Source organism: Bison bison, unplaced genomic scaffold (assembly GCF_000754665.1).
Source record: "Bison bison bison isolate TAMUID 2011002044 unplaced genomic scaffold, Bison_UMD1.0 scf7180017864491, whole genome shotgun sequence".
NCBI lineage: Eukaryota > Metazoa > Chordata > Mammalia > Artiodactyla > Bovidae > Bison > Bison bison.
Genome location: NW_011495050.1, coordinates 22,758,576 through 22,785,319, shown reverse-complemented (window position 1 = coordinate 22,785,319; position 26,744 = coordinate 22,758,576). Strand labels below are relative to the sequence as shown.

General features: G+C 36.5%; 1 protein-coding gene across 10 annotated transcripts in view; it reads left to right on the top strand.

The window, feature by feature from the left end:
- Positions 1-26,744, top strand: part of VPS13B (vacuolar protein sorting 13 homolog B (yeast)) — an 805,833-nt gene that overhangs the window by 144,128 nt on the left and 634,961 nt on the right. For all 10 annotated transcript variants that reach the window (XM_010863525.1, XM_010863528.1, XM_010863522.1 and 7 more), the window contains exon 17: positions 4,888-5,069. In XM_010863525.1, the coding sequence (XP_010861827.1) occupies positions 4,888-5,069 (182 nt within the window). The remainder of the gene's footprint in view (positions 1-4,887; positions 5,070-26,744) is intronic.

Below are 26,744 nucleotides of genomic sequence, written 5' to 3'. Positions count from 1 at the left end.
CCTTTGGTATCTCTGATTTTCTTGAAGAGATCCCTGGTCTTTCCCATTCTGTTGTTTTCCTCTGTTTCTTTGCATTGATCGCTGAAGAAGGCTTTCTTATCTCTTCTTGCTATTCTTTGGAACTCTGCATTCAGATGTTTATATCTTTCCTTTTCTCCTTTGCTTTTCGCTTCTCTTCTTTTCACAGCTATTTGTAAGGCCTCCCCAGACAGCCATTTTGCTTTTCTGCATTTCTTTTCCATGGGGATGGTCTTGATCCCTGTCTCCTGTACAATGTCACGGACCTCATTCCATAGTTCATCAGGCACTCTATCTATCAGATCTAGGCCCTTAAATCTATTTCTTTCTTCCACTGTATAATCATAAGGGATTTGATTTAGGTCATACCTGAATGGTCTAGTGGTTTTCCCTACTTTCTTCAATTTAAGTCTGAATTTGGCAATAAGGAGTTCATGGTCTGAGCCACAGTCAGCTCCTGGTCTTGTTTTTGCTGACTGTATAGAGCTTCTCCATCTTTGGCTGCAAAGAATATAATCAATCTGATTTCGGTGTTTGCCACCTGGTGATGTCCATGTGTAGAGTCTTCTCTTGTGTTGTTGGAAGAGGGTGTTTGTTATGACCAGTGCATTTTCTTGGCAAAACTCTGTTAGTCTTTACCCTGCTTCATTCCGTATTCCAAAGCCGAATTTGCCTGTTACTCCAGGTGTTTCTTGACTTCCTACTTTTGCATTCCAGTCCCCTATAATGAAAAGGACATCTTTTTTGGGTGTTAGTTCTAAAAGGTCTTGTAGGTCTTCATAGAACCGTTCAACTTCAGCTTCTTCAGCATTACTGGTTGGTTTATAGACTTGGATTACTGTGATATTGAATGGTTTGCCTTTGAAACGAACAGAGATCATTCTGTCGTTTTTGAGATTGCATCCATGTACTGCATTTCGGACTCTTTTGTTGACCGTGATGGCCACTCCATTTCTTCTGAGGGATTCCTGCCCGCAGGCTACTGTAAATAAGCTGCTGACACTGTCATTATGTAAATATTATTGCAGACTCACGGGAAAATTCTTTTCAGATAGATTCCTGAAAGATGAATTAGAGGCTGGGAGGCCTTGTTAGTCCTATAGGTTAAAAGAATCATTTGTTGTTGGTTAGATGCTGAGTCGTATCTGAGTCTTTTGTGACCCATGGACTGTAGCCCACCAGGCTCCTGTCCATGGTATTTTCCAGGCACAAATACTGAAATGGATTGCCATTTCCTTCTCCAGAGGATCTTCTCCTCAAGGGGTCAAACCCATGTCTTCTGCATTGCAGGCAGATTCTTTACTGCTGAGCCACCAGGGAAGCCTTAAAGTCATACATTATCTTTATTTGAATTTCCCTTTTTACTGGTTAGGCTCAAGAATCTTTTCATGGTTATGGATCATTTCTATTTTTACATTCTGTGCATTTTTTATTTATATCTTTGTACCATTTTTGAATTGAGGTATATTTTTTTCTTTAATGAATTTATAATTTTTTCTCTTAAAATGATTCCTATTTATTCTTCAGGATTCAACTTAAATACAACAACTGCACTTTTCCCTCAACCATTTTAGTGTATCTCACAGGAACTTGTTTTCAGCATTGTTTCTCAGCATTTGTTTTGTTAAATTCTAATTACTGGTTTATTGTCTCACAACTGGATTCTGAATTCTTTGTGTAAACATAGTCCCTGTGTCTTCAATTACTAGCAGAGAACATTGTGTCTGTTAAGCTTACAAAGTTGCTCATGACTGAGGGACAAAGCGCATAATTAATTTTAACTGTAGTTTCTGTGGTAGATTGGGCAGGGATGATTATGTTGTTTTCATTGTGTAGTCACTAAGTCGTGTCCAACTCTTCGTGACCCCATGGACTGTAGCCTGATAGGCTCCTCTGTCCTTAGGATTCTACCTGAATCATCTGCCTGAATCACTCTCCAGAAATCCACACAACTGTCACTTACTTCCTTCTAGTCTGCTTAAGTTTTGCTTGGAATTAAACCTTTCCTTTTAATAAGATCTACACTGTGTGTGTGAAAGTCGCTCAGTCATGTCCGACTCTTTGCGACTGCATGGACTGTGCAGTCCGTGGAATTCTCCAGGCCAGAATGCTGGAGTGGGTAGCCTTTCCCTTCTCCGGGGATCTTCCCAACCCAGGGATCAAACCCAGGTCTCCCGCATTGCAGGCGGATTCTTTACCAGCTGAGCCACAACTACCCACTGTATATGAAATTGCTCCCTCTTCAGTAGTTCCTGTTCCATGCTCTTCTTTTCCTATTTCTGAGGGCATTTGTCTTCTAACTTCCTTAAATCAGTTGTTTATGTTTATTATTTGATTTTTAAAATGCTTCCTATCCCCATTAAAATGAGGACACTGGGATTTTATTTTATTGTTCTTTCTTTTGTTCATTGATGTTTTAAAATGGCTAGTACTAACTTGTGGAGAAGGTGATGGCACCCCACTCTAGTACTCTTGCCTGGAGAATCCCATGGATGGAGGAGCCTGGAAGGCTGCAGTCCATGGGGTCAGGAAGAGTCGGACATGACTGAGCGACTTCACTTTCACTTTTCACTTTCATGCATTGGAGAAGGAAATGGCAACCCACTCCAGCGTTCTTGCCTGGAGAATCCAAGGGACGGGGGAGCCTGGTGGGCTGCCATCTGTGGGGTTGCACAGAGTCGGACATGACTGAAGTGACTTAGCAGCAGCAGCAGTACTAACTTGCCTCAGTCATGTCCTCGTCTTTGTGACTGCATGGACTGTAGTTCGACGGGCTCCTCTGTCAGTGTGATTCTCCAGGGAAGAATAATGGAGTGGGTTGCCTTGCTCTTCTTCAGGGGATCTTCCCAACCGAGGGATCAAACCTGCGTCTCTTATGGCTCCTGCATTGTAGGTGGGTTCTTTACCACTAGTGCCACCTGGGATACTTCCTAAGTAGGTAGTGCCTGACTACTATACATAGGCATTTAATAAATATATGTTGATTTTATAGATTTTTCTAGAGAACAGCTTTACTATGAAGCGTGAATACCAGCTAGGGTTAACATGAGACCTAAACAGTCAAAGTCATAGTAGCATTGTAGCTCTTTTGTTTTTTCACAACCCTAGAACTGCAAAGTAAAAATCCAGTCTTGACTTTGAAGGATATTAGGTTTATTATTAATAGCAAGATGGTTCTTAGCTGCAATACCAATGGCTAGAAAAGGAGCCCATTGACTTTAAAGATGACTGAAATTAGAAGCATTTCAGGAAGCATTCTTCTTTGGTGATCTTGTGATTAAGAATCTGTGCTTTCAATGCAAGGGACATGGGTTTGATACCTGGTCGGGAAACTAAGATCCCATATGCTGCACAGCGCAGCCGAAAAACAATAGAATAGTGTCTGCAGAGAGTTGGAAAAAAAAAAAAGCCTGCCTGGAAAATGTAAAAGTAACCAATTAACATGAGACTGTCAGTGTCTCATCAGCATAGAGTATTGCTTGAAACCCCTTTATAGTCGTATGGTTAAGTAGCCCCCATACACTGGTTGTTTTTACTAGTCTGTAGTGGACAGGTTCGGGAATTTTGTAGAAGGGGAGTTCTGGAAAAGTCCTGGTCCCTCCATGTTACTTTATTAAAATGCATGCCCATAGCACTTTTTTTCTCTATTCGTTGTTTTCTCCAGGCGTATCAATTATGTATATTTTAGGTTATCCTTTTCAGACAATCATATCAATGTCCTTTTCTATCATTTTATACTTTTGCGAAAGTTGTCTGTGACTTTCTCAATTTCATTTGCTCTGTTCTTCAGTGTATTTTATGTTTTTAATATCTAAATATCTGAGGATTTTACAGATACTTTTATTAGTTTATAGTTTAATTCCAGTATAATCTGCACGTATGTTCTGTATGATTTCATTCCTTTTAATTTTATTGAATTTGGTTTAGTAAATATAAATTGGTGCAGCCGCTGTGGAGAACAGTGTGGAGATTTCTCAGAAAGCTAAAAACAGAACTATCATATGATCCAGTAGTTCAACTCCTGGGTAAATGTTTAAAAAAAATAGAAACACTAATTTGAAAAGATAATGTACTCTAGTGTTCGTAAGCAGCATTATTTGCAGTTGCCAAGATATAGAAACAAGTGTCCATCTACAGAGGAATGGATAAAGAAGATGTGGTGTGTGTATATACACACAGTGGAATACTACTCAGCTGTAGAAAAGAATGAAATTTTGCCATTTGCAACAATGTGGATAGACTTGAAAAATACTGGGCTAACTGAAATAAGTCAAATACTGTATGATATCATTTATATGTGGAATCTAAAAAAAATACAACAGACTAATGAATGTAATAAGAAAAAAAAGAAAAAAGAAGCAGACACACAGATACAGAGAACCAAGTAGTGGGTACCAAGGGGAGAAGGGGAGACACAAACAGTGGGATGTAAAATAGGTTCAAGGATGTATTGTGCAACATGAGGAATGTAGCCAATATTTTGTAATAACTGTGAATGGAAAGTAACCTTTCCAAATTGTGCAGAAAGTAAATTTAAGAAAAGAGAATAAGGATTTACTACTAGTAATTAGTAGTAAATTAATTAGTATTAGTATTATTTTTATTTTTGATGATTGACTTGATTAAAGTATAATGCTCGAGCAGTATATATGTGTATGAATATGTGTGTGGACATTATTCTAGCTTGTATTTCTTATTATTGTTACAGGTTCTGAAATAAAGTTAGTAGAATTGCATTTCTCGTTGATGGAACTCTAATTAAAATAATGTCCCTGGATACCTTTTTGTCTTGCAATTTTGTTTCATATTTTTTTTTTAATAAATATCACTTAATATATTGTTTGTTATGCTTTCTGTTTTCTTATGCAGGACCAAAAGATCTCAGATTGCTGTAACTGAAGGCATTTTTGAGCTTCCAAATCTCACAGTTCAAGCTACAAGAGCTCAGACACTTCTGCTTCAAGCAATATATCAAAGTTGGTCTCATAGTGGAAATGTCAGCTCTTTAGCAGTTAATGAAGCTTTGATGAATGAAGTTTTCCAGACTGTAGGTAAGAACACCGTCTTCTTGACAAGTCTATGGAAAACTCTTATTAGAAGTGACTAATATTTTATCATTCAAATTCATTTGTATAGCATGATCAACTTAAATTGAAGTGTATTTCTGTGAAAGCAGGCATTTATAGTTCCTGTGGAAAATCCAAGATATGAGTTAAGTCATTCATTTTTGTTCTCTGCTATCAACTTGTAGATATATTTTATACTTGCAAGGGATTATTTTTTACCAAGTCTTTGTTCAAATTCTTGGACAACTTTTGAGGGGATCAGTGTGTATATTTGAAATGATTAAAGTCAATTATAAATATAATATATTTGATTATGCTGGTAGAGTGGAATAAAATTCCTTTTTTTATTTTATTTTAAATTTATTTTTTTTTTAACTGAAAGATAATTGCTTCACAGAATTGTGTTGGTTTCTGCCAAACATCAACATGAATCATAGGTATACATATGTCCTCTCCCTCTTGAACCTCCCTCCCACCTTCCTCCCCATCCCACCCCACTGGGTTGTTACATTACAATATGTAAAATAGATAGCCTGTGGCCATTTGCTGTATGATTCAGGGAACTCAAACTGAGTGCTGGAAAAAAATTCTTAATTGCAGTATTTTAGCATTTGTAAGCAAGTTATTTATTTTATTTATGTGAAAAACTTGAGTCTTACACCCTGAATGAACTACTGAAAATTAAAAATTTACTTTGATGCCAGTATTATCTTCATCTTATCACTCACTTTATACATAAATAGGAAAACTTAGAGAAGCCTTGCTTCTTTTACATTGTATCAGCTCAAATAAAGTTACTTTTGTTGGTAACATAAAAGGATGTATTTTTATTAAGTGTAGTATGCTTAAGATGTTACTTTATACATTATTTATTTAGTAAAATAAATTTGGTTTTGTTGTTATACAATGCTTTTTAAGGTTTTAAGGTCAGACTTTACTATGGGGAGTGTTTTATAAATTCTTAAAAGACACAGTTTAATTAGAGCCTTTTAACATTTGATATAGCCATTGCCTAATGCAAAGTTTTATGGTTGTTTTTTGTCAGATTTTTAGGATTCTATAAAGAGATTATAGGACTGATGTTTCATTTGTTTAGAAATTCTTAGCTTATGAAAGGGCTTTGAATTCTCTAAATCCTCTGAGATAGTGTACAGATCTTCTTATATGTATATACACCTATACACATATCCATATTTATATTCTCTTTTTGATTTGATGCTTTTATTAAATGTAGTGACTCTGTTTCTTAGTCTTTTGAATTATATCTATTTTTATCATATTAACATAGTTATAATTGTTTTATCTTTGGTTGGTTTTTGCTATACTTCTATTTTCATTATTTTACTTAAAACCTATCTATATTTTTATGCTTTAGGTATATGTCTTGGAAATAGCATAGAACTAGATATTTTAGATCAAATTTTATAATCTGCCTTTTTGCTAGTAAATTCAATTCATTTATACTTGTGATTGTATTTTTTGTCTTTGTTTCTATCATCTTACTGTTTCATTTCCTTTTATACTGTTTTAGTTACCTACTTTTTAAAAAAATGCTATTTTTCTCATTTAATTTTCCTTTGTATAATTGTTTGAAATTTGTATCCTCTTACTGAATTATTAACTTACAAAATAACTGATACTGCTTTGAAAAACAATTTGTTCTTCAGAAAGTTAAATGTAGAGTTAATATGTGTGCATACAAGTTGCTTCAGTTGTGTCCAATTCTGTGCACCCCTATGGACTGTAATCCACCAGCTCCTTTGTCCATGGAGATTCTCCAGGCAAGAATACTGAAGTTGGTTGCCATGCCCCCCTCCAGGGGATCTCTGGACTCAGGGATCAAACCCGGTCTCTTAGGTCTCCTGCATTGGCAGATGGGTTCTTTACCTCTAGCGCCATCTGGGGTATAACCCAGCAGTTTTACTCATATATATATATATATGTAGCCGAGAATTGAAAACACATATCTACATAACATCTTATACATGAATTCATAGCATTGTTATCTTTTCCTTTTTTGTATGCAGAAGTGTTTATTGATTTATTTTTATTAAAAATTAAAAAAATTATTTTTCTTCATGCTGCACAGTATGTGGACTCTTAGTTCCTCAACCAGGGATTGAACCCATGCCCCTTGAAGTGAAAGCATAGAGTGTTAACCAGTGGACCACTCAGGAATTACCAAAAGTATTTATTTTTTAATAACAATTTTATATATTTAAGGTGTGCAACATGATGTTTTTATATATTTAGTGAAAGGATTACCAGTCAAGCTAATTAACATACCTTCTCACATAGGTACCATTTTTTTTCCTATGATGAGAGCACCTGAAATTTACTCTTAACAAATTTCCAGTATATGGTACAGTATTATTACCTAAAATCATCATGCTGTACTTTAGATTTCTAGAATTTACTCATTGTATAAAACTGCATCTTTGTATTCTTTGATCAATATCTCTTATTTCCCCCACTTCCCTACTTCTGGTAAACAGTATTCTGCCCTCCGCTTCTATGAATTTGACCTTTTAAAATTCCACATGTAATGGAGATCACATAGCATGTATTCTTAACAGCCAAAAGGTGGAAACAGTACAAATGTCTCTTACTGATGAATGGATAAGCAAAATGTGTTATATCTTTACAATGAAATATTATTCAGACATAAAAAGGAATGAGGTACTGATACTTCATTATCTTATGTGGATGAACCTTGAAAATATTAATGCTAATTAGAAGAAGCCAGATGCAAAAAGTCTCATATTTTGATTCTAGTTTTATGAAATGCTTAGAATAGGCGGATCCATAGAGAGAAGTAGTAGATTAATGGTTGCCAGAGCCTGGGGAAAGGAGGGATGGGGAATGACTTCATGAGTTTCTTTTGGATTGATGAAAATGTTCTTGAAGTAGATAGTGGTGAAGTTTTCACTCTTGTGAATATGGTAAATTCCTCTTAATTGTGTACTTTAAAAGGATGAATTTTATGTTACATGAATTTTATCTTGTTAAAAAAATGTTTTAAATGGATGACTGTTTTAACTGGATTGAATTATGTGTTGTGGTCTGAATGTTTGTGTCCCACCAAAATTCATATGTTGAAATTCTAATGCCATTTTCATGGCATTAGGAAATGTGGAGCCTTTGGGGGTTGATTAGATCATGAGAGTGTAGTCATGAGATCAGTGTCCATATTAAAAGAGGCCAGAGAGTAGCTCCCTTAACCCTGCTATCATCTGAGGACAGATGAAGAAGTAGGTAGTCTGGAGCAGGAGGTGGTTCTCACCAGACCGTGACCATGCTGGCAGACTGATTCTGGACTTTCTGTATCCAGAACTGAGAGAAATAAATTTCTGATAGCAGCCCTAAGGGACTAAAACATTTTGTCATTACCATTCATATGACCATTATTTTATTAGAGTTACTGTACAAAAGCTTTTCTTTCAGATTTTCACCTGAATCGTCTACAGTGAAGCCGTTCTTTAGCAGAAGCATTTATCACTGTTTGAAATTAACTAATTCTTTTTTTTGTTGTTGTTGTTTATCAGATTTCTATTTTCTGTGACATTCCTTCCAGAGTTTTTTGTTTGTTTTGTTTTTTGGTTGGGTATCTCATAGTATTTGTTGTTTGATGTTCAGTTGCTAAGTCATATCTCACTCTTGGGACCCGTGGACTGCTGCACGCCAGATTTCCCTGTCCTTCACTGTCTTCCGGAGTTTGCTCAAATTCATGTTCATAGAGTTGGTGATACTGTCTAAATGGCTCATCCTCGGCCATACTGTTTTCCGTTTGCCTTCAGTTTTTCCCAGGATCAGGGACTTCTCTGCATCAGTCCTTCCAGTGAATATTCAGAGTTGATTTCCTTTAGGATTGACTGGTTTGGTCTCCTTGCAGTCCATGAAACTATCAAGCGGCTTCTCCAGCACCACAGTTCGAAAGCATCAATTCTTTGGCGCTCAGCTTCTTTATGGTACAACTCTCACATCCGTACATGACTACATGAGAAAAACATGTTTGGACCTTTGTTGGCAAAGTGGTGTCTCTTTAATATGCTCTCTGGGTTTGTCATAGCTTTTTAACAAGGAGCAAGCATCTTTTAATTTCATGACTGCAGTCACCTTCTGCAGTGATTTTGGAATCCAAGAAAATAAAGTCTGTCACTGTTTCCACTTTTTCCCCATCTATTTGTCATGAAGTGATGGGACCGTATGCCATGATCTTATTTTTCAATGTTGAGTTTTAAGCCAGCTTTTTCACCCTATCACAAGGCTCTTCAGTCATCTCATCTTATTAATCTACCTTTATTTAAAATTTTTGTTTTTGTTGCTTAGATAGCTTAAAAATTCATACTAATTTTTGATCATACTTAGTGTATAATATTCAATCTGACAAATTAATTCAATATTTCCTTTTCTGAATTTATTGAATGGACTGTGCTATGTAAAAGCATCTTATTTAAAATTTCTTACTCTGAAAACATTCTCTCCTGATAGGATTCTGCCATAGTCTTAAAAAAATTGAATAGATAAGTAATCACAGGTTAAGTGATTTGTAACCTGATAACCTGGGACTAATTTTTTTGGAGATTAAGGGAGTTGAGGAAAATGAAATGTGTCAGGAAGTTTTTATCTCTTTTCTAAGATTTCTTATTTTTATCAAATGAAGCAGATATAAAGTGTATCATTGAATTAATCAGCTAAAATATTTTTTAAAAGCCTGATTTCCAAGTGTCTAGTTTTATTTCTTTGTTTTTTGCTCCCATCTCGACCCCCCAAATCTTACTCTGTTCATTTTATTCTTAGTACAGTGCTTTTGCTGTTTGATCACTCAGTTGTGTCCGACTCTTTGCGGCCCCATGGACTGCAGGACACCAGACCTCCCTGTCCTTCACTATCTCCTGGAGTTTGCTCAAACTCATGTCCATTGAGTCGATGATGCCATCCAATCATCTCATCCTCTGTTACCCCCTTCTTCTCCTGCCCTCAGTCTTCCCCAGCATCAAGGTCTTTTCAAATGAGTCAGTTCTTCGCATCAGGTGGCCAAAGTATGGAGTTTCAGCTTCATCATCAGTCCTTCCCATGAATATTCAGGGTTGATTCCCTTTAGGATTAACTGGTTTGATCTCCTTGCTGTCCAAGGGAATCTCAGGAGTCTTCTCCAGCACCATAATTCGACAGCATCAATTCTTTGGTGCTCAGCCTCCTTTATGGTCCAACTCTTACATCCAGACACGACTCCTGGAAAAGCCGTAGCTTTGACTGTTTGACCTTTGTTGATAAAGTAATGTCTCTGCTTTTTAATATGCTGTCTATGATTGTCATAGTTTTTCTTCCAAGGAGCAAGTTTCTGTTAATTTCATGACCATTGTCACCATCTGCAGTGATTTTGGAGCCCAAGAAAATAAAGTCTGTCACTGTTTCCACTTTCCTCCCCATCTGTTTGCAAAGAAACGATGGGACTGGATGCCATGGTCTTAGTTTTTTGAATGTTGAGTTTTAAGTCAGCTTTTTTACTCTCCTCTTTCACCTTCATCAAGAGGTTCTTTAGTTCATCTTTGCTTTCTGCCATTAGAGTGGTACCATCTGCATATCTTGGGTTGTTGATATTTCTCTCGGCAATCTTGATTCCAGCTTGAGCTTTATCCAGCCCGACATTTCACAAGATGTACTCTGCAGAGAATTTAAATAATTAGGGTGACAGTATACAGCCTTGATGTACTCCTTTCCCAATTTTGAACCAGTCCTTTGTTCTATGACAGGTTGTAACTGTTGCTTCTTGACTTGCATACAGGTTTCTCAAGAGGGAGGTAAGGTAGTTTTGTATTCTCATCTCTTTAAGAATTTTCCACAGTTTGTTGAAATCCACACAGTCAAAGGTTTCAGCGTAGTCAATGAAGCAGAAGTAGCTCTTTTTCTGGAATTCTTTTGCTTTTTCTTTTATTAAATGGATGTTGGCAAATTGGTCTCTGGTTCTTCTTTTTCTAAATCCAGCTTCTACATCTGTAGGTTCTTGGTTCAGGTACTGCTGAATCCTACCTTGAAGGATTTTGAGCATTACCTTTTAGCAGTAGAGCAATAATTGTACTTCCTATGCAGCATTTTTATATAAAGAAAACTAAGCCCAGAATAATAATCCTTTATTCTTGGTTTATTCTTGGTACAGAGTTATTTTACTATTTTATTCACCTCATTATTTTCTTAAAAATACCTATTTAATCTTAATTAACGTTTTCTCTTTTAATAACCGAAGGTATTAAACATGTCTATATATGTAAAATCAAGTAACTTTAGGTTGATAGATTTCACTGGGTCATAGAATATGCAACAGCCTTGTGCACTTGTCTTTAAATGTTAGGTAATAATGGTGCTTCAGAAATGAAACATCAAATTTTGTTTCAAATATCAAAACTGCAAATCCCTTTAAGGAAGAAAAGGCATTTTCTTTATAGCCTCTGTATCATTTATTTATTATTTTAATAGACTCTGTGTTCTCTTTATGCGAATATCTGTGTGAATATTGAATTATGCTACATGTTCTTAAAGCTACACTGGATTTTTCTTCTCAGCCTTTTAAAAAGAGAATAAAATTAACAATTATTAAAATAAGTAGGAAAAACTTTCTGTGCTAATGCTTGTTAGAGATATAATTTTGTGCATTGAGTTATATTAATCTGTTACATATACATCCTGGTATAGTGACTGCCTTACTGTCTCTCTCAGATAAGAGTATTTTTAGTTTTCAACTATTAAAATTTACTGAATTATAGCATGATCATCTATTTATGTCTAAACAAAGGGCAATTTGTTTCATTTTATTTCAATTAACTTTTTTATTTAGAAAATGGTGATAATATTTGTTGATCTACTCCTAGAGTATTTGTGAAATGCAGTATTGTTTGTGGAGTGCATTTGTTGTTTTGTCCTGGCTATAGGTGTCTGCTGGCATCATACACCCAGGAATATTGCTTATGAAAGTGGTTGTAAGGTGTGAGGTTCTTGGAGACCGAGGTAACGACTGTCAGAATTGGAGTCTCATTGATCCAGTGTTTTAGCTGAGGAGATAATAGGGAAAAGGTACATTCAAAAAGTAAGGAAGAAAGTAAATAGGATAACAAAGTAGTGAACTATATAAAAGAAGACCAGAATTCAAGATGTAGGTAAGGTCTTGTTTGAGCTTATTGAAGAGATTGTGCATTGTGCCCCCTTTTTTTTTTTTTTTAATTTTATTTTATTTTTAAACTTTACATAATTGTATTAGTTTTGCCAAATATCAAAATGAATCTGCCACAGGTATACATGTGTTCCCCATCCTGAACCCTCCTCCCTCCTCCCTCCCCATACCATCCCTCTGGGTCGTCCCAGTGCTCTAGCCCCAAGCATCCAGTATCATGCATCGAACCTGGACTGGCATCTCGTTTCATACATGATATTTTACATGTTTCAATGCCATTCTCCCAAATCTTCCCACACTCTCCCTCTCCCACAGAGTCCATAAGACTGTTCTATACATCAGTGCCTTTTTAATATAGTTGTTGACAACAGGCTATTCCAGGCTCTTGGTCAGCTGTGAAGAACCATGTATTCTCTCTTCTACTAGAGATTCCAAACGGGAGTGGAGCAACAGAATATTGAAGTGCAGTGGGATGCTAGAAGTATATGAAACTGTGTCCTTTAATCTGCTTTTCACATACTATACAGTTGTCTACTATGCATTTTTCCTTTACTGAGCTGCGTTTTGCAGGGACTGGATACCATAAGACTTACTTGAACAATCTGAATTGACTCACCTTTTTTAGGCTGATATTTCTCATACATTAATTTTTGTTTATCTTACTTGTAATATTGATGTCGGCAGGTTATGTATCCTCCGTTACATGGTGTGAAAAGTTTTGCTTAGAGCAATCCAGTGTATTTCTCATGTATCGTCCCAGAGATATTCATGAAGTAAGCTAGTTTTTGAAGCCAGGGTTTTGGACCTTTCTGTTATTATTTGTTTTTGTTACATCTACCAAACTCTGGTAAATAAGACCAGAATAAAAGTAAGATAATCAAAGTTTTCTATTCCATAGAAATCATGTAATGAAAGAATATAAAATATTGGGAATTTAGTTAAAATAATAAAAAATTATAAATAATAAAGCAGAGATATTAAAGTTGGAAGTAAGTATGAGTAATTGAGATCTTGATTTACACATTTTTTTTGTTTGTTTCTGATGGTGCTCATATCATAGAGGTTGTAAGTTTTGTCCTTTTGCTCAGGGTTAAAATACAAAGTCACACATGGCTTTTGTTTGCTCAGGGAAACGAAGACTTGTTACTTCTTTTTCTTTATTCAGATAGTTCATTGTTTTGTTGACAGTCTAGCTCTGGTCTTTGTTGGGAAATTACTTACAGACTTTAAAATCTATGTGCAAGGTGATCAAATGGACATTTGAATCTGTTATTTAAGTGTTGTCTTAATGTTAAAATAAAAATCTACTTTCCAGAATGTAACTGTAAAAGTATTTTATGCAAGATTTCATGTGGGATACCTTAATGGTTGAATAATAAATTTTACCTCATAAAAATGAAATTCAATAATACAGTAGCTTTCTCAGCTCAGTAGCATCTGGTCTATTCTCATGAGAGCCAATATTTTCCAACTCATTAGGATCATGTCGTTCTGTATGTCGTCAACATTGACTTAGCCAAGCTACCTTTACTTACATAACCGCCAAACTATTAAATAGGTCTCTTGTGGAGTGAAGTCAAATATTCCTCTTACTTTACTTCTGCCTTAGAAGAGGGGAAGAAAATGTACATACTGTAACATTTAAACATCTGGTCTGAAACCACATCAGTGTAACTCTGAGGAAAGTTTCGGATTTGGTATTCTTCCCAGGTGTGCATATAAAAAGGGTTTTGGAGTTGTTGAACAGTTCTTTAACCGTTTAGGAAAAAGATTGAGGTACAGTGATACGCCTTTTCTGTCCCTCACTACTTCCCTCAACATGTATGTCCAGTGCGTTCTGAAACATGTGTTTTGAACTGTGATAAAATTTTCTTTCTAGATAGAAGTATTGATTCTTAATTTATCCTTGGCTATAAATAAAAATACTTGAGTTAAATTTGCATTAAAATTACCAGTAAGACTTTTTGATGTTTAAATCAGAATAATAATTTAATAAAATAAATAGCAAAGACACAAATGAAAAAGATACTCATGCTCATGGATTGGAGGAGTCAATATTGTTAAAATAGTCATGCAGCATAATGACTTGCCTTTCACTTATTGGGAAATGATTACCACAGTAAGTTTAATTACTATCCATTGCCTTGTATATTTAGAATAAAAAAAGAAAATATTTTTCTCCTTGCAATGAGAACTTACAGGATTTATTCCTTTAGCAACTTTCAAATATAATACACAGCAGTTAGCTATAGTCATCATGTTGTGCTTTACATTTCCAGTACTTATTTATTTTATATGTGTTTGTGTGTGTGTTAGTCACTTAGTCATGTCCAACTCTTTGTGATCCCATGGAATGTAGCCCATTAGGCTCCTGTCCATGGGATTCTCCAGGCAGGAATACTGGAGTGGATTGCCATTTCCTTCTCCAGGGGATCTTACTGACTCAGGGATTGAACCCAGGTCTCCTACATTGCACACAGATTCTTTATCATTTGAGCTATAGGGAAGTCCCTTATTTATTTTATAAGTGGAAGTATATATCTTTTGACTGCGCTGAGTCATTCAGTGGTTTCCAACTCTGTGCCCCCATGGACTGTAACCTGTCAGGCTCCTCTGTCCATGGGGATTCTCTAGGCAAGAACACTGGAGTGGATTGCCATGCCCTCCTCCAGAGAATCTTCCCAATCCAGGGACTGAGCCCAGGTCTCCTGCATTGCAGGTGGATTCTTTTCTGTCTGAGCCACCAAGGAAGCCCAGGAATACTGGAGTGGGTTGCCATGCCCTCCTGTAGGGAATCTTCCCAACCCAGGCCTCAAACCCAGGTCTCTCACATTGCAGTCAAATTCTTTACCAGCTGAACCACCAGGGAAGTCCAAGAATACTGGAGTGGGTAGCCTATCCCTTCTCCAGGGTAGCTTCCTGATCCAGGAATTGAACCAGGGTCTCATGCATTGCAGGCGGATTCTTTATCAGCTGAGCTACCTGGGGAGCCCACCTTTTGACTACTTTTATCCAGTTTCCTTACCCACCTTTTGACTGCCTTTATCCAATTTCTCTACCCTCTGTACTCTGCCTGTTGTAATCACAAATCTGGTCTCTTTTTCTGTGAAGTCTCCTCTCCTACTCTCAACATATATGTGAGATCAAACAGTATTTGCCTTTCTTGACTTATTTCACTTAAGATGGCCCTTAAGGGCCATCTTTTCTTGTGTGTGTGTGTGTGTGTGTGTGAGAGAGAGAGAGAGAAATGCCAGAATTTCCTTTGTTTTTTTGATTGAATAATATTCCGTGGAATACTTTTGGAAAACTCAGCAGTGGCCACAGGTCTGGGAAAGGTCTGCTTTCATTCCAATCCCAAAGAAAGGCAATGCCAAAGAATGCTCAAACTACCACACAGTTGTAATCATCTCACATGCTACCAAAGTAATGCTCAAAAGTCTTCAAGTCAGGCTTCAACAGTATGTGAACTGTGAAATTCCAGAAGTTCAAGCTGGATTTAGAAAAAGAGGAACCAGAGATCAAATTGCCAACATCTGTTCAATCATCAAAAAAGCAAGAGAGTTCCAGAAAAACATCTACTTCTGCTTTATTGACTACACCAAAGCCTTTGACTGTGTGAATCACAGCAATCTATGGAAAATTCTGAAAGAGATGGAAATACCAGACCACCTGACCTGCCTCTTGAGAAATCTGTATGCAGTTCAAGAAGCAACAGTAAGAACTGAACATGGAACAACAGACTGGTTCTAAATAGGGACAAGGCTGTATACTGTCACCCTGCTTATTTAACCTCTGTGCAGAGTACATCATGAGAAATGCTGGGCTGGATGAAGCAGAAGGTAGAATCAAGATTGCCAGGAGAAATATCAATAACCTCAGATATGCAGATGACACCTCCATTATGGCAGAAAGCAAAGAAGAAATAAAGAGCCTCTTGATGAAAGTGAAAGAGGAGAGTGAAAAAGTTGGCTTAAAGCTCAACATTCAGAAAACTAAGATCATGGCATCTGGTCCCATTACTTCATGGGAAATAGATGGGGAAACAATGGAAACAGTGAGAGACTTTATTTTTGGGGCCTCCAAAATCACTGCAGATGGTGACTGCAGCTATGAAATTAAAAGACACTTGGTCCTTGGAAGAAAAGTTATGACCCACCTAGACAGTTTATTAAAAAGCAGAGACCATTACTTGTCAACAAAGGTCCGTCTAGTCAAGGCTATGGTTTTTCCAGTAGTCATGTATGGATGTGAGAGTTGGACTATAAAGAAAGCCGAAGAATTGATGCTTTTGAACTATGGTGTTGGAAAAGACTCTCGAGAGTCCCTTGGACTGAAAGGAGATAAAACCAGTCCATCCTAAAGGAAATCAGTCCTGAATACTCTTTGGAAGGACTGATGCTGAAGCTGAAACTCAAATACTTTGGCCAAAGCCTGATGCGAAGAGTTGACTCATTTGAAAAGACCTTGATGCTGAGAAAGATTTAAGGCAGGAGGAGAAGGGGGATGACAGAGGATGAGATGGTTGGATAGCATCAGCAACTCAATGGACATGAGTTTGAATAGACTCCGGGAGTTGGTGATGGACAGGGAGATCTGGCGTGCTGCAGTCCGTGGGGTTACAAAGAGTCGAGCACGACTGTGTGACTGAACTTGAGTATTCCATGTGTGTTTGCAGCATATTTTCGTATTTTGTTTATCCATTCATCGGTTGATAGAGACTTTGGTTGTTCTCATATCTTGGCTATGTAAATAATGCTGCAGTGATCATGAGAGTGCAGATATCTCTTTCACGTAGGATTTTATTTCCTTTCGACATAGACCCAGAAGAAAATTTGCTGGGTCATATGATAGTTCTATTTTTAATTTTTTGAATAACTTGCATTCTGTTCTCCATTATAGTCACACCAGTTTACAATCCCAGCAGCACTGCTCAAAGGTTCTCTTTCCTCCACATTTCCTGGCCAGCATTTCCTCCACATTTCCCGGCCACCATTTGTTATTTTTTTCTCTCTTCTTTAATGATAGTGTAACCAGTATGAGGTGATACCTCCTTGTGGTTTTGATTTGCATTTCCCTAATGATTAGTGATGCTGAGGACATTTTTGTGTACGTGTTTGCTATTTGTATATTTTCTTTGGATAAATGTTTATTCAGCTCCTTTACCCATTTTTAAATTGTATTTTTTTCCTGCCGTTGATTTATATGAAGTCTTTCTCTATATTGAATATTAGTCAATATATATTGAATATTAGTCTCTTAGCAGATAGATGATTTTGAATTATTTTCTCCCATTCCGTAGATGTCCTTTTCTTTTTGTGAATTTCTTTTGCTGTGTAGAAGTCTATTTTTTTGTTGTTAGTTTTGATGTACTCATTTATTTTTGCTTCTGTTGCTTGTGTTTGTATTATATCCAAAAACGTGTGAGATAGGGATCTAATTTTATTCTTTTAATATGTGAATATCCAGTTTTCTCAGCCATCATTTTGAGTATTCTTTACTCCCTTATCAAATGTTAGTATGCTTGTGTTCGTTTCTGCTTTCTTGATTCTGTACCATTGTTCCATACAACTGTTTTTATGCCTGTTCCATAGTTTTTTGATTCCTGTTGCTTTTTAATATAGTTTGAAACTGGAAAGTTGATGCTTCCAGCTTTGCTGTTCTTTGTCAAGGTTGCTTTGACTGTTGAGGTTTCTGTCGTTTCATGTAAATTTTAGGTTTTTTTTTTTTCTATGTTTGGGGAAAAAAAACTGATACTGGAATCTTTTTAGAAATTATGTTGAACCTGTAGTTGGCTTTGGGTAGCGTAAACATTTTAACACTATTAATTCTTTAGGTCCATGAACATGGGCTATCTTTTCATTTATTTGGGTTGTCTTCAGTCTTTTTCATTATCAATGTCTTATAATTTTCACTGTAAAGATCTTTCACCTCCTTGATTAAATTTATTTGTAAAGATTTCATTGTTTTTGATGCTCTTGTAAGTGGAACCATTTTCTTTATTTTTTTCCACATAATTTGTCATTCTTATATAGGAAATGCCACCGATTCACTGATTTTTGTATGTCAGTTTTGTTTCCTACAACTTTGGTGAGTTTGTTCATGAGATTAATAGTTTTTTAGTGTGTCTTTAGGATTTTCTCTCTATAAAATAATGTAATCTGCAAATAGAGATGGTTTTAGTTCTTCCTTTCTAAATATGATTTTTGTGTCTTGCCTGTTTGCTCTGGTTGGGTCTTCCAGTATTATCGAGTCGGATTGGTAAGAGTGGGTGCCCTTTTGTTGTTTCTGATCTTAGGCAAGTTTCCAACCTTTCACCACTGAGGATGATGTTAGCTGTTTGCTTTTATGGCCTTTATTTTGTTGAGTATGTTCCTTCTCTACCTAGTTTTTTATGTGTATTTATCATGAATGGAAGTTGAATTTTTCCAAATGCTTTTCCTGTATCTATCGAGATGATTGTATGATTTTTTTTCTTATTAGTGTGATTGTGTCACATTTATTGATTTGCATATTTTGAACCATCCTTTCATTCCACGGATGTGTTTAGTAGCCTTATCTGGCTACCAAAGTACTGCTGGCCTCACCCTTCCTGAAAAATGCATCAAGAAAGGAAGAGTAACCTCATCAGTCCGTTTCTTATTATCAGTGACTCGCCATTGCTCTCAGGATAAACTTAAAACCCTTTCGGACCAGCATTCTGTCTAGCCTCATACATCATCTCTGGTTGAATCAAATCCTGCATACCTTGCTCTTCAAATTCCTTGCCTTCATGCCCTACCACACCCCAAAAGAAGGGCTGATTTATTATCTCTTTTCTATTTTAAGTATAACATTAATATTAATGTTCAGTATTAGTGTTACCGTTTCCTCTGCCAGTACTTGGAAGAATTAATTATTTTTTCTTTTGTGGTATATATTGTGGTTAATATATCAGCTCAGTTAAACAGTTGTTTATTATTACCCTAGTAACAGCTAGACTTGGACACTGCGTCAAAGATGTATCAGTGTACCTGGGAAATATGTGATCTTTGATTGCACACATTATTCTTTATTGTTATTTTTGTCCTGAGGTTTTCTGATAAAATCTAATATGCTGCAATAGATCATATTATTTAGATGATCATATGAATTATCTTTCAGTTATTACTTAATTTTAAGAACTGGATTATAAATTTATTGAAAATATTCAAGTAATGTAAATTTAATAAGTCATTGGTTTTAAGTATCAAATATAATAACATTTACCTCAGATTTTATTGTCAGAAGTAAATAATAGATAGTCCTCTTACAAAAAATTTTATTAGTAACTACATACAGCTTTATTCTGTTTTATTGAAATTTAATTGACTATGAGTAGAAAGCATTAGAAAATCTCATGTGCTGTTAGATTAATATTATTTGTAAATAGGAAAGCAGAACTTATCAGTAAAAAAACTAATGCTTTTTTTCCATTATCTGACTTGACCTAGTTTTGTTGCTCTTTCCCCTTAAATAGTAGTAACTATTTTGTGATTCCTCATTTTTCTAAGAGCCTGCTTGATACTCTGCAGCCACCTTACTTTTCTGTATAGCCACATCCACTTGATCTCTGCTTGCTTTTTCATCTGTGCCTCACATCTGGGTTTGATTCTGTTGTTAATCTGGGAATGATTTAAGAAATACACATCCAGGTTGACTCAGGAGCATCTGCTCAGCTGTGCAGTTAATCCTGCTCTGACTATGTGCCTTAGCTCTGTTGCCTAACTTCTCCTTGAGTTGTCCAAGCTTCCATGTTAAACTGCCATTTCAGTTCCTAGATGTCTGTTCTGCTGGGCCATTCCTTGTTTCATCAAAGACTAAGGTCATAAATTTCCCTTTCCAGACTGCCATAGATTCTGGAGGCTTTTTCCTTAACTTCAGTCTTGTGGATGTGGTACTCTCCACTAAATGTTACCAGACTGTTTTTGAAGGATATACCTGCAGACTGCCAATTTTACCTTTTTTTTTAAAAAAAGATAATTACTGATCATATTGCATATGCCTGCTTACTGCTTTGCTTCTCATTGGCCAGGTATCTGATCTGACCATTTGGCTTGACTTTTGCATATTCTATGTGTTCTTTGTCTAGATCGGGAGTTGGCAGCTCTAGCTTCCTGCTTGTTTTTGTAAATAAAAACTTATTGGAAAATAACTGCCTTGTTCCTTTAAATATTGTCTTTGGCGTCTTATGTCCTATAGTGGCAGTGTTGAGTAATGCAGCGGCAATCATATGGCTCACAATTAGAAAATTTTTACTCTCTGGTCCTTTACCAGAAACAATTTGCTGACCATTGGTATAGGTTTGTTTGCTTTTAAGTTTTATTTTATTACTTATTTGGCTGAACTGGGTTTTTGTTGCTGTACATAGGTCTTCTCTAGTTATGGGGAGTGGGGGCTATTCTTTGTTGTGGTGCATGAACTTCTCATTGTGGTGGCTTCTCTCGTTGTGGAGCACAGGCTCTAGGTGCATGGGCTTCAGTACTTGCAGTACTCAGGCTCAGTAGTTGTGGTGCATAGGCTTAGCTTCTCCATGGCATGTGGAATCTTCCTGACCATGAATTAAACCCAGGTCCTCTGCATTGGCAGGCAGATTCCTATTCACTGCACCACCAGGGAAGACCTGGTATAGGTTTATAACCTGGTACTCTTTATTTGGTGCCTTTTTAAAACCTTGTATTTTTTATTTTATAGAAATTTTGTGATAAAATTAGTATATTTATTCATGAGACTTCCATGTAATTTTTAAATTCATTTAATCACATATTAGGCAGAAGATGTCCTATACTTCAGATAATCTTTGTTGCTAACTTTTTTCATTTTTAAGTATTATTATTTTTTTAATATAAATTTATTTATTTTAATTGGAGGCTAGTTACTTTACAATATTGTATTGGTTTTGCCATACATCAACATGAATCTGCCATGGGTGTACACGTGTTCCCCATCCTGAACCTCCCTCCCACCTTCCTCACCATACCATCCCTCTTTGTCATCCCAGTGCACCAGCCCCGAGTATCCTGTATCATGCGTTGAACCTGGACTGGTGATTCATTTCACATATGATATTATACATGTTTCAATGCCATTCTCCCAAGTCATCCCACCCTCACCCTCTCCCACAGAATCCAAAAGACTGTTCTATACATCTGTGTCTCTTTTGCTGTCTTGCATACAGGGTTATTGTTACCATCTTTCTAAATTCCATATATATGTGTTAGTGTACTGTATTGGTGTTTTTCTTTCTGGCTTACTTCACTCTGTATAATAGGCTCCAGTTTCATCCACCTCATTAGAACTGATTCAGATGTATTCTTTTTAATGGGTGAGTAATACTCCATTGTGTATATGTACCACAGCTTTCTTATCCATTCGTCTGCTGATGGACACCTAGGTTGCTTCCATGTCACTTTTTTCATTTTTAAGCACCGTTTTGTTAAAGTGTTTCATGCTAAGTAGAATTATGCCATTACAATAATTGATACTTTTTACCTTGTTGAATCATATACCCGTAGTAAATCAGTCACCAAGGATTGTCAAATTTATTTTCTAGGTACATTTATAATACATCTATTTCGCTCCATTTTTACCTCTATTACTTTAGGGCAACTTCCATCATTTCTTTTTCCTCTTCCAGTCCATGGCTTACCATGTGCCTGAGTAAGCTTTGGAAAGTTCAGATATGATTTTAGCACTCAACCTTCAATGATTTCCTATTAATAGTATGAAAACTCAAATCTGGCTCTATATTAACCTTTCAGTTTCTCAAAATAGCTATGCTTCTTTTTGTCTTAGGGCTTTGCTCAAGCTTTTCCATCCTTCTGCAATGTCTTTCTCCCTCTGTTTCACTTACTTATATTAACTTAACCTTCAGAGCCTGGCTCAGATGTCACTTGTTCAGAAGATTTTTGAAATAGAAAATAGGGTCCGTGAGGCCAGATGCCATGTTTCAGTTTGTTCTGCTTTATCTCCAGAGGTTACTGATTTCTATTGAGAATGTCTAAAGATGTAAGTGTTCCTTTGTGTTTTTGAGTGAGCATTCAGAATGTAAATAGTCTATAAATAATACCCTTTTTTAAGGTCATCTCTCTTCCCTTACCCCTCCTCCCTGCCCCCCAAATTATCTATATAATGTTGTAGTGTGGATAGAATAATGTGTAGTGTAGTGTAGATAGGAGTTTGAGATCTCTCTTTGCTAGTGAATGAGAAAAGTCAACCACTTAAAGAATATGAAATTGAAAGTGTTAGTTACTCAGTCATGTCCGACTCTTTGTGACCCCATGGACTGTAGCCCACTAGGAATTCTCTGTCCATGGAATTCTCCAGGCAAGAATACTGGAGTGGGTTGACATTTACTTTTCCAGTTGATCTTCCCAACATAGGGATTGAACCTGGGTCTCCCACATTGCAGGCAGACTCTACTGACTGAGCCACCAGAGAAGATACTTAAAGAATATAATCATTGATAAGTTATGGAAGATAATTATTAGCAAGAGAATACTGTGATTTAAATTAACTATGAAAAATGATTAAAATAGAATTGAAATTCATACACAACCCTCCTTCTAAGCCCTCTACCTACTGTGAAGGTACACTTGAACTGCTTTTCTCTACCAACAAAATATACACTAATATATGCACTGTTTCTCTCAGGGAAGCCTGTTAGTGATTCAGTGACCCAGATTTTTACTGAGTCTTTTCATTCAAGCAACCTCTTATCTAGCACATTACAAAATTCCCGACTACCAGAAGGAAAGCAGGTGTTTTATATAATTTTTTTTTTTTTGTATAAAAGTCTTAAGTAGAGCAAACCATACTGATAACAGAGAATAAAGGTAATAAGGGTTCCCAGATGCTGTCAGTCAAGGAACAGCTTCCCAAGTAGGCCTTGCTAAAGTTAGCAGCCTTAAACTTGCTACTGTTAAGTGTTTTATGCATAGTTCTTAAAACAGTATTTATATTACCTGTCAACATCTGCTTTTTATTCTAGTTAGGGAGGTGAGTACTGAGTATTGTTAGCTAGATATGTTCCTACCCTGAGCAAAGTTGGGGAATGAGTTTTAAGTAGACAACTATTTATGATTTTATTCTAAGTTATTTTTTTTTCATGTTTCCTGTAGGGAAAATTTGAATGCCTGATGGGGCAAATCATTTGCAACAATTATCCTTGTTTATTCTGTTTAAGTTGCATTGATCTTCATTCTGTTCTTCAGGTCTGTACTCTAAACCAGGGGACTGTCCCCAGCCCCTGGGCCACTGACCGCTATAGGTTGGTGGCCTGTTAGGAACTGGGCAGCACAGTAGGAGGTAAGTGGTGGGTGAACCAGAGAAGCTTCGTCTGTATTTACAGCTCCCCGTCACTTGTACCACCTGAGCTCTGCCTCCTGTCAGATCAGTGGCGGCATTAGATTCTCATCGAAGCATGAACTGCACATACGAGGGATCTAGGTTGAGAATTCCTTATGGGAATCATCCTGAAACCTTCATCTCTCCAACCCAACCCCCACTTCCATGGAAAAATTATCTTTGTGAATTTGGGCCATGGTGCCAAAAAGGTTGGGATCGCTGCTCTAAACTTCTTTTGTTTCAGGACTTTTTCCTTGTTTTCTTTGCCTGTCATGTCCTTCCCATTTTTGCTTAGCCTGACTTACCTTTGGTGTTTCAATTTAGACTTCATCCATCTGTATCTCTTTACCTTCTCCTTCAGTTCTCCTAAAGGGAGCTCTCAGATCACTTTCCAATTGTATTAAGATTGTTTATTTGTCTTTCTCCATTTCCAGAGGAATATATTCTTTAGCATATCACATGAATGAATGGATGAGTTTAAAATTTGGGTGGAGAAGGAAAGAGGAGTGCTGGAGGAAGAGGAGAAGGGAGAAAGATTTAAATTTGTTTAACTTTTTTGAGAATTACGTATTTAATAACTCAGAATTGTGATATTCATATGATAGCTATTACCCACATGGGACTAGTCTGAACTGAGATGGCTAAATACTTATTGGGTTCAACTTTTAGTAAAATAAAAGTTTGTAAAAATAACAATTTTTTGCATTGATTAAATATTAAATGATAATATCATATATTTTAGGTAGTCTTAGCCAGTACTCTTGCCTGGAAAATCCTAGCACGGAGGAGCCTGGTAAGCTGCAGTCCATGGGGTTGCTGAGGATTGGACACGACTGAGCGACTTCACTTTCACTTTTCACTTGCATGCATTGGAGAAGGAAATGGCAACCCACTCCAGTGTTCTTGCCTGGAGAATCCCAGGGACGGGGGAGCCTGGTGGGCTGCCGTCTCGGGTCACACAGAGTCGGACACGACTGAAGCGACTTAGCAGCAGCAGCAGCAGCAGACATATCTTAGATATATAATATATTAGATATATTAAATGATAATAACTTAGATATTTTGAAATGTTATTAAAATTAATTTCACCTACTTTTACTTTTTTAATGTAGTAAACACAAATTTTAAATTATATATTGACTGAGGAAAAGTAACCAACTGAAAAATAGCATATAAGTGCTTCTTTTATATTGTGTTGTAACTAGTCTGTGGGCAGAAGTGACACAAAATTTGCTATTTATTTCAAAAAATGTTGAGTAAGTGGTCAGAACAAGTATAAGAGATCAGTTGGCAGATTTATTAAAATGTAGTCTTTGTATACCCCTTTGAATAATAAATTATAATAGTAATGGTAATTGTTCATGTATAAGGGGATATTGTGTGTACCTTTCTAAGTGCTTTGTATGCATTAACCCATATATTACTTAGAAGCACTTTTCTTAGATAAATAGTTATTCTGTTTTTTCCAAATGAGGAAATGGGAACATTAAGACATTACATAACATGTTTAGGGATACAGTATGTTTGAATTTTAATTTCCATGTCTAGTAATGATAGTACCTCAGAAGGTGATTTGGATGATTAAATGAGGTAATATATTTTCCAATCTCTGGGTATGTGATTTACTACATATCAAGCATTTAATATTTTTTATTTGAATCAAATTAAGGTATCGTTTTTAGTTCAGACTGTTCAGATATAGTGTATATGGTTGTTTTCGTGTCCTATAGTGTTGACTCTCAGAGTACAAAACAGCATAAATATGAACCATATAACCTTACTATTGTAAAAGGCATATGAGTTGACTCCATTTTCTATGCAAGTCCTTCCAGGATAGAAATAGAGCTGGAAGAGTTATTACGCTTCCCCTTCCTTCTGTCATATAGAAAGAGAAAACCACCAGCAGCTTGACTTGTTTTGGGGCAAATCTGGTTGTACCCATTTGTTTTCTTATTGTCTGTGGCTGCTTTAGCACTCAAGTGCTGGATCTGAGTAATTGTAATAGAAAGACTGTGAGTCACAGAAGTTAAAATACTGTCTGGTCCTTTTCATAAAATGTTTTTTGTCTAATAAACATATCAGTAAAATAAGAGAATCCAGGTCGCTGGGCCATAGTTAAATTTGAACCCTAGATTTCCTTTGGCTGGGCTGCTACTTGGATGGTACACAAGTTAGGCTTGCTTGGGACTGCTGTCAGAGGAAAGTGAGGTACATCCTACCTAGGAATGTTCAGAGTAGAATCCTGAAGTTTCAAATGTATATACTAGAGGTTGGTAAACAAGCCCCTGAATCAGATCTGGCTTGTGGTCTTCAATGAAAGAAGGCCTATAAACTGACCGTGGTGGTTTTACAGTTTTTTAAAAGATTGGGGGTAAAAATAAAGACTAATGTGACAGAGATCATATGTGGTTCACAAAGTCTAAATTATTACTTCTAGCCCTTTACATGGAGGGTTTGCTGAGCTCTGTTGTCTTTATAGTCCTCACTACTTTTTTCCAGATTATTACCCTGGAGGTGGTCAAGAGGAGATGAACTTTGTGTTTGGACAGCTGCATTTGTTGACCATATTACTTTACTGAATTTTGTGGACCTAAAGAAGGTGAAAGAGGTGGAGTCAGAAATCTTTCTTAGTTGAGTTATCAGGAGGCCATTCCAGTGCTCAACAATATTAGATGCCTGGGGATTAGGTAGGGACATGGAATGTTCATCAAATATTCCAACTTTTGACCTGTTGTGTGCCCTTTATAATAGAAGGCCCACCATTGTTAGCTGGTAAATGGTCTTGAACATAGAACAGCTTAGTTTTGATGGCCACGTTGGTATAGCTGGTGTTAGCTGATCACACTGAGAATTAGGGTTTAAAAGTCTGATGTAGTGCATTTGCCAGGAGTGGGCTCGACAGGGATGGGATGGCAGCACCTTGTGCAGTGTGACCGCCATCACGACATTATAACCTGGTTGACTGTGGGGTCATGAGTTGATCATATTATGGTGACCTCTACATTAGGAACAGAATCTTTTACTTTATGCCAAAAATCCATGATTATGAATGTTTTGCCATGTCTGATATAATGATGGATTCAGGCAGCAGTGGTAGCAATCTGGATGGTGCACATTTATTCTAGTTGAGC